We start from the raw sequence: 15416 nt of genomic DNA on the forward strand, positions 1-15416 counted from the left end.
ACAGTTACTGTTTGCGGGTCTTCCCAACACCGTAGCTGGCCTGCGACCCCGCGACCAGCCAGAACTGTTGGAGTCGCTGTTCACGACGCTGTGGTAGCCCCGGACAGAGGTATCGACATTGAGGAACTTTGTTTGAAACTTATTTTGATAACTACAGACTTTTATTTTTACATATAGTATTGTGGATTTTTGTTCTTTTTGGTCTTGTTTTAATTATATAAAATCATTGGATATTTTTCTAAACTGGTGTGGTGTCCTTTTGTAGTGCATACACTGTATTACTGTGGGTTAGGTGCAAATGCTTTACACACTACCTCTAAGATAATCCTGACTGCTTGTGCCAAGCTACCAAGGGGGTGAGCAGGTTTTTTTAGGAGTGTAACTCCCTTATCCTGACTAGAGTGGAGATTTTTACCAGAAATCCCATTTCTAACAACCTTGATTCTCACTTTGTTGTCTAGTGGACGTGTCCCCTAGAGGGACAGAAAGACTGTTGCGGCTTTAGAAATGAGGGGCAATCCTAAAGCATGCATTCAATAGGGAGAGGTACAATTGACATCAAGGCAATTGGCATGTTGCACGTACAGGTACAGAAAACAGTTCATCTTTCTGGTTTGAGCACCAAAAATACTTTTTTTTGCTTCAGGGGTGGACAAAACATTTATGTCCTATGCACTGGGTAGGTGGTGTGTAGGATGTAAAGGTCTCCTCTTCCGCACTATTAAGGTTAAATGTGTAAGTCTATCTTGTTTTGTTATATGCTTATGGTTAGGTAAAGTATTGCATCTGTAGAAAACATACTTCATAGAGTACATACATGCAAAAGCTAATGAGCTAATTTTTTCCTACCGTAACAAATAACTCTTGTTTACCTGAATGTTTTCTTTTTATTTGTAGGTGTCAGAACAGTGGCCAGCTGTTTTGTGGTACCTCTTGCAACAGGCATGAGTCTGACCCTTTGCTTTTTAACTTTACGACATGAAAGACCGAAGGCAAAATATATCATTTGGCCTCGTATCGACCAGAAATCTTGTTTTAAATCCATGATAACTGCAGGTAAAGAAATTACAAACTGTTTTATCACATTTTATGTATAGGTGAACAAAGTCACTGAACCCTTAGTTTAGAAATATTGGTGGCAATATGGTTCTGATAGATAATTCTTCCTCAGATTTCCCATATTATGAACTATCTTTTCAGATGTCAGATTGGTCTGGAGAATCTCCTCAGCTCCCAGCAATATCACTTGAGTGCTACCATGTGTCACTATGTGCTTTAAGCCATGATGACCCTTCTTGACATGACAATACCCAGATGTATTAGGTAACAACTGGCATGCTGGCCTCCGCTCTTGTTTTTCCTCACCTAATCGACGTGGGTCCAGGGATGTTTCTTTACACAGCCACTAGGCAAATTTCTCCTCGAAATGTTTCATGACTTATGGCAGATGTCACACGATGATTTGCTTTGCCATTCACAATTCAAAAAGAGACACACAATTGCTTACTTCTCTTGTCCAATTACAGTGGCAAATCAGTTGTAGTCCTACTATAATAGGAATAGTCCAACCTGAACTGCCTGGGCAGGTCCCCTCAAAATGGGAACACAGACAATCCAAGATTGATTTCGACTCACCTAGTTTCATCAGTGATATATAGCTTTAGTCTTATGGCACACTGAGCACAGGACCCACATCTGGGCATACCCGTCCCCCTTAGGGCATCTGCATTAAAAACCGCAAGGTGATGGTAGGAATGCGCGAATTAATTTCGGCTACTGGCAGGGGCTCTGGCTGTATTCTGACCATCTAATTTTTCACCTACTGTCAGTCTAGAAAGAAACCCTCTTTATGCAAATCAGTCTTTGTTCTGCTCCAGGTAGAACAGTCTACTCCGAACTACAATGCCAGGTCCCCTCCAGATGGGAACACAAGCAAACCAAGACTGGTTTGGCTGTGTCTAATCTAAAGTGGCATGGTGAGCAAATAAGCAGTGTATTGGGATGCAGCCTGAGTGGTTATCCCTTGCTGAGATTAACTCAGATATTCCATCCATCACGTGTTTGTATTCTTCAGTGTGATGCCCGAATTGTCATAGGTATGCACAGACATGGGACACCTGCTTATTGTGTCACTGGAACCAAGGTGTGCTCGACTGAGGATGTTCAACTAAGCCGAAACTAGTCTTGGATTGCTCATATTTTTGTTCAGGGAGGACCTGACTTTGACAGTTCAGCATGCACTGTTCTTATTGGAGCAGGACCAAGGCTGATTTGCCTATGGATGGGTCTTATATGGTGCAGTATTAAGAGCAAACAAATGATGGACTTGGATGTGGCTCCAAGTAATTACCAGTGGCTGAGATAAGCTCAAGCATTCCATTTATCACTTTTGTATTCTTAATTCTGGCTTAGTCTCTCTTTCACAACAGTTCCATCAATAGTACTAGACGTTTTGTCCCTACTGCAGGACCATACGGTCTCAGCAGAGACAACCTTCTCAGTCTATTCAGATAACTGTTTTGAAGCAGGGGTGGATCTAGTGGATGCCGTTGACAGCAGGAGGAGGTAGAGTTTCCACCATTCTCTGCTGGCTCTGTGCCATCAAAACCTTTTTAATTCCTCCCACCTCCCTTACAGCGTCACCTTCTTTTGGTGGGTCATGGTCTTCTATTAATCTACCAGTTTTGAGATGATAACGATGGAACACTTGATCAGTCCCCTAATCTGCAAGGGCCTCACCTTGCTCATCCTGTTCCTTAATCCAGACCACCCTTCTTCCACCAACAGGTGCTCTCCTGCACATGCTGAGATTTTGGAAACGGATGTTCTTGCCCGGTTGAACATGGGAAAGGTGGTGCTTTTGGAAGAAAGGGTCACAGGAGTCTACTCCCTTTACTTTTTGGTCTCGAAGGTCAATGGGAGATCTGAGACCCAGCCTGGATCTATCCCTTCTGAAATTGTTCATTCAGAAGGACAAGTCAAGATGCTGTCTCTGAGCCTAATCTTACTGTTCTTGAATGCTGAAGATTGATTTGTGTTCATAGATCTCCAGGTTGTCAATTACCATCTTCCAATTCTTCCCACTCAAAATGATTACCCGAGATTCAATGTGGGATCCAATTCTATCAGTTCATGCTCCAGCCATTTGGACTGATGTTTGCGCCATGCACGATGCATTCCATATATGGATAACTGGATACTGAAAGCAGAATCCCCAGTGCTGGTGAAGGAATACCTCCAGGCGAAGATAACTTGTTCAAGACTTGGTCTTTAATATCAGCATCCTGAAGTATCACCTCTCTCCCACGTGGAAGCCAACTTTAATAAGGGCAGTATCGGACATGGCCCACATAAAAGCACTTGTTCCTACTCTGAGGATCATGATTGTTCAGCAAATGATTCTTAGATTTCTGATTTGGACTTTGAGATTGGTTCTGCAGCTGTTTTGTCTGCCTGGCCTCATGGCCTTGTGAATTCTGTTGGTGCCGGATGGTGGTTGATGGCCCCTCTCCATTGCCTGTGGTTACAGTGGCTCCAGCATGAGGGGAGCCTCACTGCTCAGATGCGAATCTTCCATTCTGTTCACTCCGCCAAACGTTTAGTGGGTTTTCTACTCGGCCCTGCACGCACAAGCTACAGTGATCAGATACCTTGTTGCTGGCCTGAGAAGCCCATCTGGGTGACATGACGTCATGGCCTTTGGGCCTCTTGCATGAGGCAGTTGATGCCGGCTATGGAGACGGATGGGGAGAATCGTTTCTCCGCATTGTAGAATACAATGATTACATCCTTTTACTGTCAATTTGAGCAGACGATCACCACTGCTTGACTTAGCACATGTATTGAATGTATAATGATTGGACGGTCGATATAGTTTACATATGATGTTAAAGTTCTTCTGATTATTCTGGGTTCTTCGTTCCAAGAACATAAAGACAATTGTGAACTGGTCGTTTTTTTCTGGTATAGATTTATACAGATGACTTTGAATTATGTTGGCGTATCCCCAAAGTAGATGATACCTCCGTGAAATACTCCTTTTTTTGGTTCTGAGCCAGATGACTAAGCACCTAATTACGATGGTGGTTGGACGAGTGTCCGACCGCCTTTGCAGTGGGTTGGAAACCGAACGACATGTAGTCAGCAGTTCCACCTGCAGCATTAAGATTCGACCGCCGTGTAGGCAGTTGGAAACATCCCCATTTCCATTGCGGCCCCTTGAAAAGGGCTGCAGCTCAAACCGCATTGGTAAAGAGGATGTTTTGAAACATCCATGCCCCGTGTGCCATGGGCCATGGATGTTTGGGGGAGAACCACAGGTGCCCCACAGGTCGCATAGCGGAGGCCCAAGGGGCACGGGGCCCTGCTATGGGCCCCCGAAGTCCCTTTCTGACAGGCTTTCCATGGCGGTTGTACAACCATGGAAAGGCTGTCGGAAAGGGACATTGTAATCCCTACGGCGGTGCCTGTGCAGGCACCACCCCTGTTGTAGGGATCCCTCTGACTGCAGTGGTCGGCTCGATCCTAATGCGGCGGGCGGGCTACGATGCTGGATGGCGGTCGGACCGACCGACTGCCATCCTAATTGGGCCCTTAGTCCTGAAGGGATCCTGATACTCACACAAGGTTTAAACGTCAACATTCTCTTTCCCTTGGTTCCCAGACTGAATCTGTTCCACAGGATTGTGGAATTGTTGATGCACATGTAAATCAAAGAATCATGTATTGAACCAGATATAACATAGTGTCTTATGTATATGTTTTTTGAATTTATGCACTTTCTAGAGCACTGCGTCATCTGCCCTTTTGATACTATATCACACTGAATATTCCTTATATATTGGATACTATATACTAGCAACAGAAACCCTCTCAGGCTCCTTTGTTTTTTTCAAATTATACGAGTCAAGTAAGAATAGATTACTGAATTGCTTATTGTATACATGAATTGTTGGTGTCCCCAAATAATTTATGGGGTTTCCCACATGGTAAATGAGATTCACGGCATACTGTTTATATATAGCTTTTTTCCTCTTGAGAGCAGTACCTGCTCATAAATGGGCTCAAGTTTCAGTGGCATGTGTTGCGATAAAGTCATTTCTCCCTTCGATCTCACAAAGCAGCATTCAGATTCTGCCTGACAACATCACCACAGACCATTACATGAACAGAGACCAAGGTTTGGGGTCGCGTTCCCCATGATGGGATGTAATTCCCCTTTGGCAGTGGTCACATTGATAGGGATTTTGCTCATATCGGCTCATCAGTGTGAGGGCACATGCTCTCCGTTGTTCCTCAATAGAGGACTGTGATTGGAGACTACATCCTGAAGTGATGCAGGTGATTTTCTCTATTTTGGGTTTTGCTTTTTGCATTTGTGGATCTTTGCACCATGGTCCAGATTAGGAAGTGTCCTCCTTTTTGTGGCCTAGACCTCTTTCTGAATGGATCCCTGGGAGAGCCCCAATCTTCTCAGAGCCTGCTCTGCCGATCACCCCAAATCCCAAGTTATGCTGCTGCATATGTGGAGGATTAGTGGTGCCACCCCCTTTGCCTTTCTGATAAGATCGCAGACGTCATCTTGATGATCAAGAAACCCACTACCATATCCATCAATGCTGGTCACTAAATTAGCTTCATTCAGTGATGTGAGTTGGATATCAGCCCCTTTAAATCTCGACTTTGACATCTTGCCTTTTGCTTTTTCCCTTGCCCAACAGAGTCTGATGGTGGCTACATTTAAGGGCTATGTGGCAGCCATATCTGCTTTCATGTGTTGCCTTATCAACCTTCCCTGTTAGTTTCGTCAAGGTGCGTTTTCTAAAAGGTGTGCTTTACTAGTATCCTCCCTGTTTCTTGTTCCTCAGTAGTATCTGGATCTCGTCTTGACCACTTCTTTTTTTTATTTAGTTTTTTCCAACTAACAGCATTCTCATCACATAGCCTTTTATGACAATTTTGATCTCATGTTGAACTCATAGCACTCTATTAACAAAGATATTGGGTCTAGTAATATACCTCACAATCTAATACAAACATTCATACTTAGCATTTTCATACATAGTGCGGTTAATAGAAGTATATCAGGCACCATGATAAACCTTCAGTATGTCCTGTTTTTGTTTTTGATAGTGTACATATTGCCTCAAATCACTGGTAAATGACACCAACCATTGTAAAATAAATTAGAGCATTTACTCTTTCTCTAGTGCAATATATCTCGTCTTTAATAATAGCAGCACTGATGTGAGCACAGGAGAGATTAGATTTTATACAGAACCATTTATTACATAGGTCTTACTTTTGCACTAATATTCTATCAAGTTTGGACAAGTCCAGGCCATATGTATAAACTCAGCTTGCAGAGCTTAGCATCTGAAAACTAGCAATACCATCCGGTTCCGGTTTATGCAAGTAGATAGTAGTATGCCCATATAAACATCCTAAATATAGTAGCCTATGTCTATAGTTCATTGAAGTCTGACTGTCGACAGCGATATACCAACATTCATAAGAAATTTCACTATCTACATTTTTCAAATGAAAATATACAAATATGTCTAACATGGTGTAGGCTAACTTGCTTTTATAATCCTCAAATGTTAGAAATTCCACTTCTTTGTACAGATGACCTATATGACTGGCAAAAAAGGGGGCATAGCAAGCCCTGATTTACAGCAATATCAAAGAGCCTTCCATCTAAAAAATTATAGACCACTATTAAAAGACTCTAATCACTTTACCCCTATGTTTCGTGCCTAGACATACGGACCACCTGATCTCGCTTATCATTTTCTATGGAAGTTTGGTGACCCCATATTAAAAAAACAAGCATTGGCATTGCCAATAGGTCTCGCTTGTGGGACCTTATAAGTATTTAGTTTTGCAGCACAATATCCGATTATGCAACAAGGATATTGTGCTGCAAAACTAAATACTTATAAGGTCCCACAAGCGAGACCTATTGGCAATGCCAATGCTTGTTGCTACATGTTCCCTATTGAAAGCAGGTGGTTTGTAATTGCAGTGTGTACAGTCCGTAATGATTTAAGAATCGGACCTTCCACTTGTATTTTTCATTTTTGCAAGATGTTTGATTGTATGCTTCTTTTTACTTTGTTTTTGAAAATGTATTTTGGTATGTATTACTTGAGACTTGTGCTTTTAATCTATTTAGCGTTAATTAATGCTCGCCTACCACGTGTAGTTAAAGTAACCTCTGCAGTGTAACGTATCTAGATGAATCAATTTTCCAGGTTTCTTATCACCATTGTTGCAAATTCTACAAGTTTTAACTAATGTAAGAGGCATTTCGACCGTGGTGAAGACTTATTTATTTAAGCATCCCACACCCGCATGGCACCGAAGAACTCTGCGTCATGATGAAATGTAATTAATGTTCACTTCAATCTGGTGAGCTATTTGCCTGCCAGCTCGCAGCGTGATTGGGAATTAAGATGCTACAATTAAGAGACTGCTTCACGACGGTGTTGACGCTGATGCAGTTATTCAAGCATTGACCATTTTCAAATGGAGGTTCCCGTGCCATGCAGCTTCTATAGCTGCAGTGAATTTCCTAAAAGGTTTCTCTTCCCACTTTTTTTACCTGTTGAAAAGAAGCTGTGAATTGGCCACAGTTGCAGCTTTAAGTGCCGCAAGAAGAGGGCTACCGTAGCTCGCTGTGCCGTAGGACTCGAGCTGCACCTAAATGGTGAAGCCCCACATGGTCAACGCTTTTGGGGTTGCTTGTTCTCTTACAGAGGGGAGGCAGACTGGCAGTTAAGGGGCGGGGCCAAAACGGATTTGCAGGTGGCTAGTTTTTGTAGTGGCACAGGGAGCGAACCAGCATTGGCAAAATCTGCTCTTGCTTTGCTAATGCTTTTCGGATGGCAGTAGCTTTTATTGTTGTCCGCATTTGCAAAGCCTGTATCGGCGACAGGCATTTTTAAGTTTTAGTTCTGATCTTTCAAGGAGTCTGCACCTTGCATGACTCCGCATTGTGGGTAATTTGAAAGCAATTAAAAGCACGACTGGTTTCGGCTATTGATGGCTTTGCAAGTACGAGCGCAATTTTATAGATTAAAAAAAATTATTGTTTTTCATGTGCTGTACTAGCGCAATTTAAAAAGAATCCACTTTGGCAGAGGCAAAGGTGGTGGGAGAGTGATGGTGAAGAAAGGGAAAACTGGGTGAGCTGAAGCAGACGTGACACCGAGCTGCAGCAGATTTTAGTGTGGGAGGGTTACGAGAGAAACTAGGTAGCGGAGCTAGTGAAAGACCACAAACGTACATTCGAAGTAGAGACCAGAGATGGAGAATTGAAAGCAAACTATGATCTCCATTGGAGTGCTGAGAATGACTCACGGGGAAAAAATACTAATGTAGCAAATTACAGTAAAAGCATGAAGCGCCAGCTGGCTTACCGACTGCTGAGGCAGAAAACAGACATGCGATGTTTGCAAACAGCAAGGACAATACCGTCAAAGGCTCTCTGTGAGGTCTTTGCAAGCTATGGAAGCAAATGGTGGGGGCCTGAAGGAGGAGGGGGTGCGAGGGATGGGGGAAGCTGGCTGGGGAGAGAATGCAGAGCGCACGCTGGACGAAGCCCTTTGATGTGCTGTGAGCGGCCGGCCATGAATAATTAGGGGAGGAGAAGCCCTGGCCGTGAATGCGCGTGCATGTTTGCTCACGTGGTTCACATGAACTGCATGAAAACGCCAGCAAAAAGCTGGTGGTTTCATGATGTTTTCGCCACTTGAATTCTCGCTCCGCTCGATGCGCATGCACGCATCGATAGGTCGCGAGACCTAAAAAATAGACTAAAGTGTCTTTATTGGGCTTGTAAATTCTGGTATGAAATTAAGAAAATGTTACAAATTTCATATTTTAGTTATCATGCGCCAATATGGCATTCTCCTGGAACCCCCACATGCTTGTAAGACGTTTTAGCAATCCCGATAAGGGAAAAGGGAATATGTAAATGGGGCCAATTACTGGAGGTCACACAACTAATTTCTTGGCACAAATTTCAAGAGATCACAGAAAGTGCTGTTTCCCGTTTTAAATATTGCCAGTTATTAAGTTGGGCTAGGATTTTGAGACAAGGGACGAACCATAAGGAATCTCAGGAGTCTAAATAGCACTACAGCCAAGATTTAAGAAAGCGATTTCGGCATGGTTCTGGTTATTGGTACAATCATTAGAAGACTCCAATATAGGGCAAGTGGAAACATGGAGGAGGGAGCTACCGGAGCTGGAATTAGAAGCTTTATGGCAAGTATCTATATCCCATCTATGGTATTGTGTGAAATCTGCACCATTGAAAAATCTCTTTACTACACATAAGGCATATTGGACGCCCCGAAAGTTGGCGAAAATGGGTCTGCTACGGTGAGGATATGCCAAAAATGTGGTGAAGCTAATGCAGATGAAACGCAAATGTTCCGGTGGTGTCCCTCCATTCAAGAGTTTTGGCAGAAAGTTGGCGACATTTTGTCAGAATTGGTAGGTCAAGAAGTAAAGGTGAGTCTGGCATTGGTTATAGTTGGGGTAATTCCGGAAGAATAATATGCTGGTAATATATCTAAACACTTAAAGGCCCTCATTTTCGTTTTGATTTTAGCAACGTGTAGAGAATTATGCATTAAGTGGATTTTAAATATTCCACCTGTAGAGTCTGAATGGATAAATACGATTCATAGGATAGCCAGAATGGACAGAGGAATGAGTTCTAAAAAGAGGACGAAATTTTGGAGTATATGGGATAGTTGGGCTGAGAAGGCTAGCCTTTCATAGCAGATAAAAACCTTATATTACTTACATAAATGTATTCTTTCCCTTTTTTCTTTTTTTTCTTTTTTCTTCTCTTCTCTTTCTTCTCTTTCTCTTACATTTTTGTAATACAGTAAAAATGACAACTGTTAATCCAATGATTAAGCATCAGGAAACACAGGACATTCTCAAGCTAGGCGTTTCATCAAGAAGGATTGGTGACCCTAGGAAGAGTAAGTGCCTATGATAAGGGAGATAAGAGAACACCGACCCTGCAGCGAAAGATCCCGTGATGGTAACATCGCCTCCTGTGTGGAGTGAGCGGGTTTCGCTTTGTAGGGATAGTGAGAAAACAGGTGGTAGCCTCTTCTTTCTCCATTCGTATACTGATTGAACATATGAGGACATAATATACATATATATATATTTTTTAATATATATATATATCTGGCACCTCTTTTCTGTAGTGTTTCAGTATTTGTTTTTTCTTCTGTCAGAGTAAAAAACGAATTAGGTGCTAGTTGCATAGCCGGAGAGTTTATTTGAGAGAAACCCAGCATGATTCTCAATGCGTACCAAGCCCAGCATATAGTTAGTGTTTTTTTCAGATTTCTATGACATTTTGGTTTTTGTTGCCAGTATGGTCTGCAAAGTGCCTAACTCTACATGTTGGTCTTCCCCTATGAAGTGTGGTGTATGTGATTCCACATGCTACCAAGATACAGCAAATTAAGCTTGGGTGACGTTTTAGAAAAGTTCTCATTTCCAAATAGAAGTGTCTTGATCAGCTAATATGAGGTTGTCTATTCGTCCATACTCTTCACAAAAGTGTGTAATATAGTTCTTGAAATAAGATTTTGGGGAGCACATTTGGGATATTGTGAAACATTATAGAATGTATTGCAATTCTGCCTGCATGAATAAAAGAAAAATAATCCCATCTGTCTGCTTGGCTAGTGAACTAATCATTGGCTGCGTAATGCTCAGCAATCCTTGCATTGCAGTCCCTGTGTACTTTTATGCCGTAATATCAGTTTGTCCCCTCACACTGTTGCAATGGTAAATCCATTTCATTCCTCTTCCTTCTGAGAGTGAGCTGGAATATTTCAGGAATTTCCCAGCTTATTATGTTGAATTAATCACCAAACTGGATGATCCCCATTTTTTTGTACTTTCTTTATTGGCATTTAGTCAAAAAGCACCTCAGATTATACAGAAAACAATAATAAGTAATTTCCGTCAAGCGGACAGACCAATACATTAACAATGTTCTGGAAGCAGGATCTGCAATAGTAGGGAGGGTGACTGGGCACATGAGGAAAACAGGAGGCTTACCCAGGTGGACATAAAGCACCCAGTTCCCGTAAAAGTTATAGCATGTATTTTGTAAAGTGAACCTAGTTCCAAGGGGTATTTTTGCAAAGTGTGCGTGGTTATTACAGGAGCAGTAGAATACCCATATCGTATTATTGTGCTAGTTGTTGGCAATGTGCAAATATATACATATGGCATTGTTTGAAGTTAGGTAGCATAGTTTCTGCTTGTGGCTTGAAAGCGCAGGCGTGCAGATTCTAAAATTAACGTGACACTGGGCCACAAAAGTCGTGCCAAAAATACACGCACCATGCAACTAAAATAATCGGACACGTTCGATAGTGCGCTTTTAATTTCCGCGTCTTGACCGCCCATTAAGTCCCCAAACATCTTGTTAACCACGGGCACTTTGCAAGAATACCCCTTGAAACTAGGTTCACTTTACAAAATACATGCTATAAATGTTACTGGTCATAATGCACACTCACATGAGTGAAAAATGAACCAACCATATGACAGCTCCTCTGTGGTATTTATCTATAGTATGCACAGCGTATTAAGAATTGCCATTTTTCTTGTTTGCTTATACCTTTTATGACATGTTCAAGTTGAACAATATGACCATCATCATGAGATCCTAAAACTCACATTCACTATCACCACATGTTTTTTGTCTCCATTCTCTTTTCCACACTCCAGGTACTATTGACCTTACACTCAGTTAATATTTTGATACTATACCTCAACAGTAGGACATTAGCCATCTCCTACATGTTATGCTAGGTCCTGAAGAAACCTCCCAAACCCTTCAGGGGCACCCCAAGGGGCTGAAACATGTCGGCCATTTTATTGAGTGCATAGGACTCCTAATTAGGTCCCCTTTGCACAACACTGTTTTTATACTCTCCCCACACACTGAACTGAATAAAGTTACAGTTTAGTTAGTGTTTGGATCACTTTTTAACCTACTCACGTCACCTGAGCACTTGTCTCCTATCACTGATCACTACTGTAATAACCAGTGGTTCCCTCCAGGTGGAGGAAGCATACAAAAGAGACCCAATGATGATGCCGTCACGTATCTGATACAGACAGAGAATCAAGATAAAAAGCCAGACAGTCTTGTCTACGTGAATGTGGGTTTTTAAGTACTGACAGTTAGAACACCCAAGCCCTGGTTGCAGGTACAAGTGATCCATTCCCCATTGATTTTGACATCCTACAACCTTGACAATTGTATATTCTCTAGTGGTTGGACCAATTGTGATTCCTCCAGATTGGATTAGGAGGTGTACAGTACACTGTGAACACTTCAATAGTTCCCGCCAAATCCCTAACACATCAGCCTGATTGGTGTTTGTCCCCTGCTACTATGTTTGTGTCCTAGAACCACTGAGCCTCCATGCCAGCATTCTTCCTTTGTGCTCTTATTTACTATACGGTCTGGCCTTGGTATAATTATTAACGAAGATTTTCTAACTACAAATCCTCTGTATGAGAGCAGTCTCTGGTTTAGTTCTGCCACAAGGCCCTTATCCCTAAATTTGGTGTAGCGTCTGGCAGTTTAAGCAACCCAGCCTGTTTGGAGATGCCTATTCCCCTTATATACACTTTAAAGGTCTCTCAAAATGTGACAATTTTGAATCACATTTTGATCTGAAAGTCAGTATCTGATAATGCCAAAGACAGTATCTAATAATGCCTTGTTGCTCAATACCTGGCAATATAGATTCATGCTCCTCAAGTTGATATAACACTTTAGTGGGGAAGGATCTGACAACCTAGGCAGTTTATAAAGCAACTCTTTTAGGGGCTTTCTGATCTCCATGTTTCAGCCTTCATATGACCATGACTCCTATCCTCTCCATAACATTAATTAAAGCTTTCTTGCGTGCAGTTGAGGAGCTGTGTTTGTGACTGGACCTGTCTAATTCAGGATCTAGTTCTACTTTGAATTCCCCACTCTAGAGGATATCATTCTCTGGTGTATGCCTACACACGGTTCAGAGTGCCGCAAAACGTGTTCTGGTGTTCTTGATTACATCTCCATTCGAACTGATGAACAGTTGCCCAGTGTGCCTTCTTACAATGAAGATAGTTTTAGCACCAACGACATCACTCCGTCACAAGACCTCTGCGACTCCCTCGCCTCGTTCTTCCACCGCAAGATCGCCGACATCCACAACAGCTTCGGCGCCCCACCCACGCACCCAACCGTCGAACCAATGCCCCCCACCGCCACCCTTCGCACCTGGACCACGGTGACCACAGAAGACACAGCCCGCACGATGAACACCATCCACTCCGAATCACCGACCGACCCCTGCCCACACCACGTCTTCAACAAGGCCGACTCCACCATCGCACCCCAACTCCGTAACGTCATCAACGCCTCCTTCAACACCGCCACCTTCCCGGAGAGCTGGAAGCACGCCGAGATCAGCGCCCTCCTGAAGAAACCTACAGCGGACCCCACCGATCTCAAAAACTTCCGCCCCATCTCGCTCCTCCCTTTTCCTGCTAAAGTCATCGAGAAGATCGTCAACCGACAGCTGACCGCCTTCCTCGAGACGAACGGATCCCTCGACCCCTCGCAGTCCGGCTTCAGAGCCAACCACAGCACCGAGACCGCCCTCATCGCAGCCACCGACGACATCCGGACCCTGCTCGACAAGGGGGAAACAGTGGCCCTCATCCTCCTGGACCTCTCCGCTGCGTTCGACACGGTCTGCCACCGCACCCTAGTCTAGCGCCTCAGCAACATCGGTATCCAAGAGAAGGCACTGGAGTGGATCATCTCGTTCCTTGCCGGAAGAACACAAAGAGTCCGCCTCCCCCCGTTTCGCTCCGAGGCCACCGAAGTCATCTGCGGCGTCCCGCAAGGATCTTCACTCAGCCCCGCCCTCTTCAACATCTACATGAAACCTCTCGCAGCCATCGCACGCCAGCACAACCTCAACATCATCTCTTACGCCGACGACACCCAGCTGATCCTCTCCCTCACCAGAGACCCCGACACCACCAGAACCTGCCTACACGAAGGGATGAAAGACGTCGCCCAGTGGATGAAGGACAGCCGCCTGAAACTGAACTCGGACAAGACGGAAGTCCTCATCCTGGGATCTTCGCCCTCCGCCTGGGACGACTCCTGGTGGCCCCCAACCCTGGGCACCGCACCCAAGCCAACCGACCACGCACGCAACCTGGGCTTCATCCTGGACCCCTCCCTCTCGATGACCAAACAAGTCAACGCCGTCTCCTCATCGTGCTTCAACACCCTGCGTATGCTTCGCAAGATCTTCCGCTGGATCCCGACCGAGACCAGGAAGACTGTCACCCAGGCACTCGTCACCAGCCGACTGGACTACGGAAACGCCCTCTACGCCGGAACCACAGCCAAGCTACAGAAAAGACTCCAGCGCATCCAGAACGCCGCCGCCCGACTCATCCTGGATGTCTCCCGACGCAGCCACATCTCCAGCCACCTGAGGAACCTGCACTGGCTCCCCGTCGACAAGAGGATCACGTTCCGGCTCCTCACCCACACACACACAAGTCTCTCCACGACCTGGGCCCCAAGTACCTCAACGACTGCCTGACCTTCTACACGCCCACCCGCCAGCTACGGTCCACCAGCCTCGCCCTCGCAGCCGTACCACGCATCCGAAGAGCCACTGCCGGAGGAAGATCCTTCTCTTACCTGGCTGCCAAGACTTCGAACTCCCTCCCCATCCACCTTCGGCTGACCCAGGACCATCTCGCCTTCAGGAAACAACTCAAGACCTGGCTGTTCGAACAGTAGCATACCCCTCCCCCCAAGCGCCTTGAGACCCTCCCGGGTGAGGAGTGCGCTATACAAATGGCATGATTGATTGATTGATTGATTGATTGATTGACCTTCAGCTTGTAGGACTGGAGGACTTCACACCCTCTGAGTTTGTCCACCTTTCACAGTTATTAAGCCGCATAACTTGGTCCTTCCCACCTATCCTTCCTTCCTATGCCTTTCATATGGGCCAGTCTATAACTCCTCCATCCTTCTTTCCACTGTTGCTCTTCCCCTACCCCCCCCCCCCACCTAACCTTACCAGGGAGTGGATGGTTTCAGGCAGCCACTGAACAGGACATCCCTGACCCCTTGGGGATCCTGGAAACAGATCAGAACCTTTTGCTCAGTCACTCAGGCTTACTTGTGCTCAGAGAAATATACAGAATATACAATGGGACATTTTCAATATATTTATTGAACCAAAGTTATTCTTGTATAGAATACATGTGCTGCGATAAGCAGTAGACCGAAGCAGATGAAAGTGATTACAAGCGCCAAAAGC

The 15416-nt window shown here is 44.4% G+C and overlaps 1 protein-coding gene across 2 annotated transcripts in view; it reads left to right on the forward strand.

Moving 5' to 3' along the window:
* SEPSECS (Sep (O-phosphoserine) tRNA:Sec (selenocysteine) tRNA synthase) overlaps positions 1 to 15416 on the forward strand; it is a 339266-nt gene that overhangs the window by 104701 nt on the left and 219149 nt on the right. For both annotated transcript variants that reach the window (XM_078678380.1, XM_078678381.1), the window contains one exon: positions 898 to 1056. In XM_078678380.1, coding sequence (XP_078534506.1) covers positions 898 to 1056 — 159 coding nt within the window. The remainder of the gene's footprint in view (positions 1 to 897; positions 1057 to 15416) is intronic.

The sequence above is a fragment of the Lissotriton helveticus genome, chromosome 2_2 (assembly GCF_964261635.1).
Source record: "Lissotriton helveticus chromosome 2_2, aLisHel1.1, whole genome shotgun sequence".
Lineage (NCBI taxonomy): Eukaryota > Metazoa > Chordata > Amphibia > Caudata > Salamandridae > Lissotriton > Lissotriton helveticus.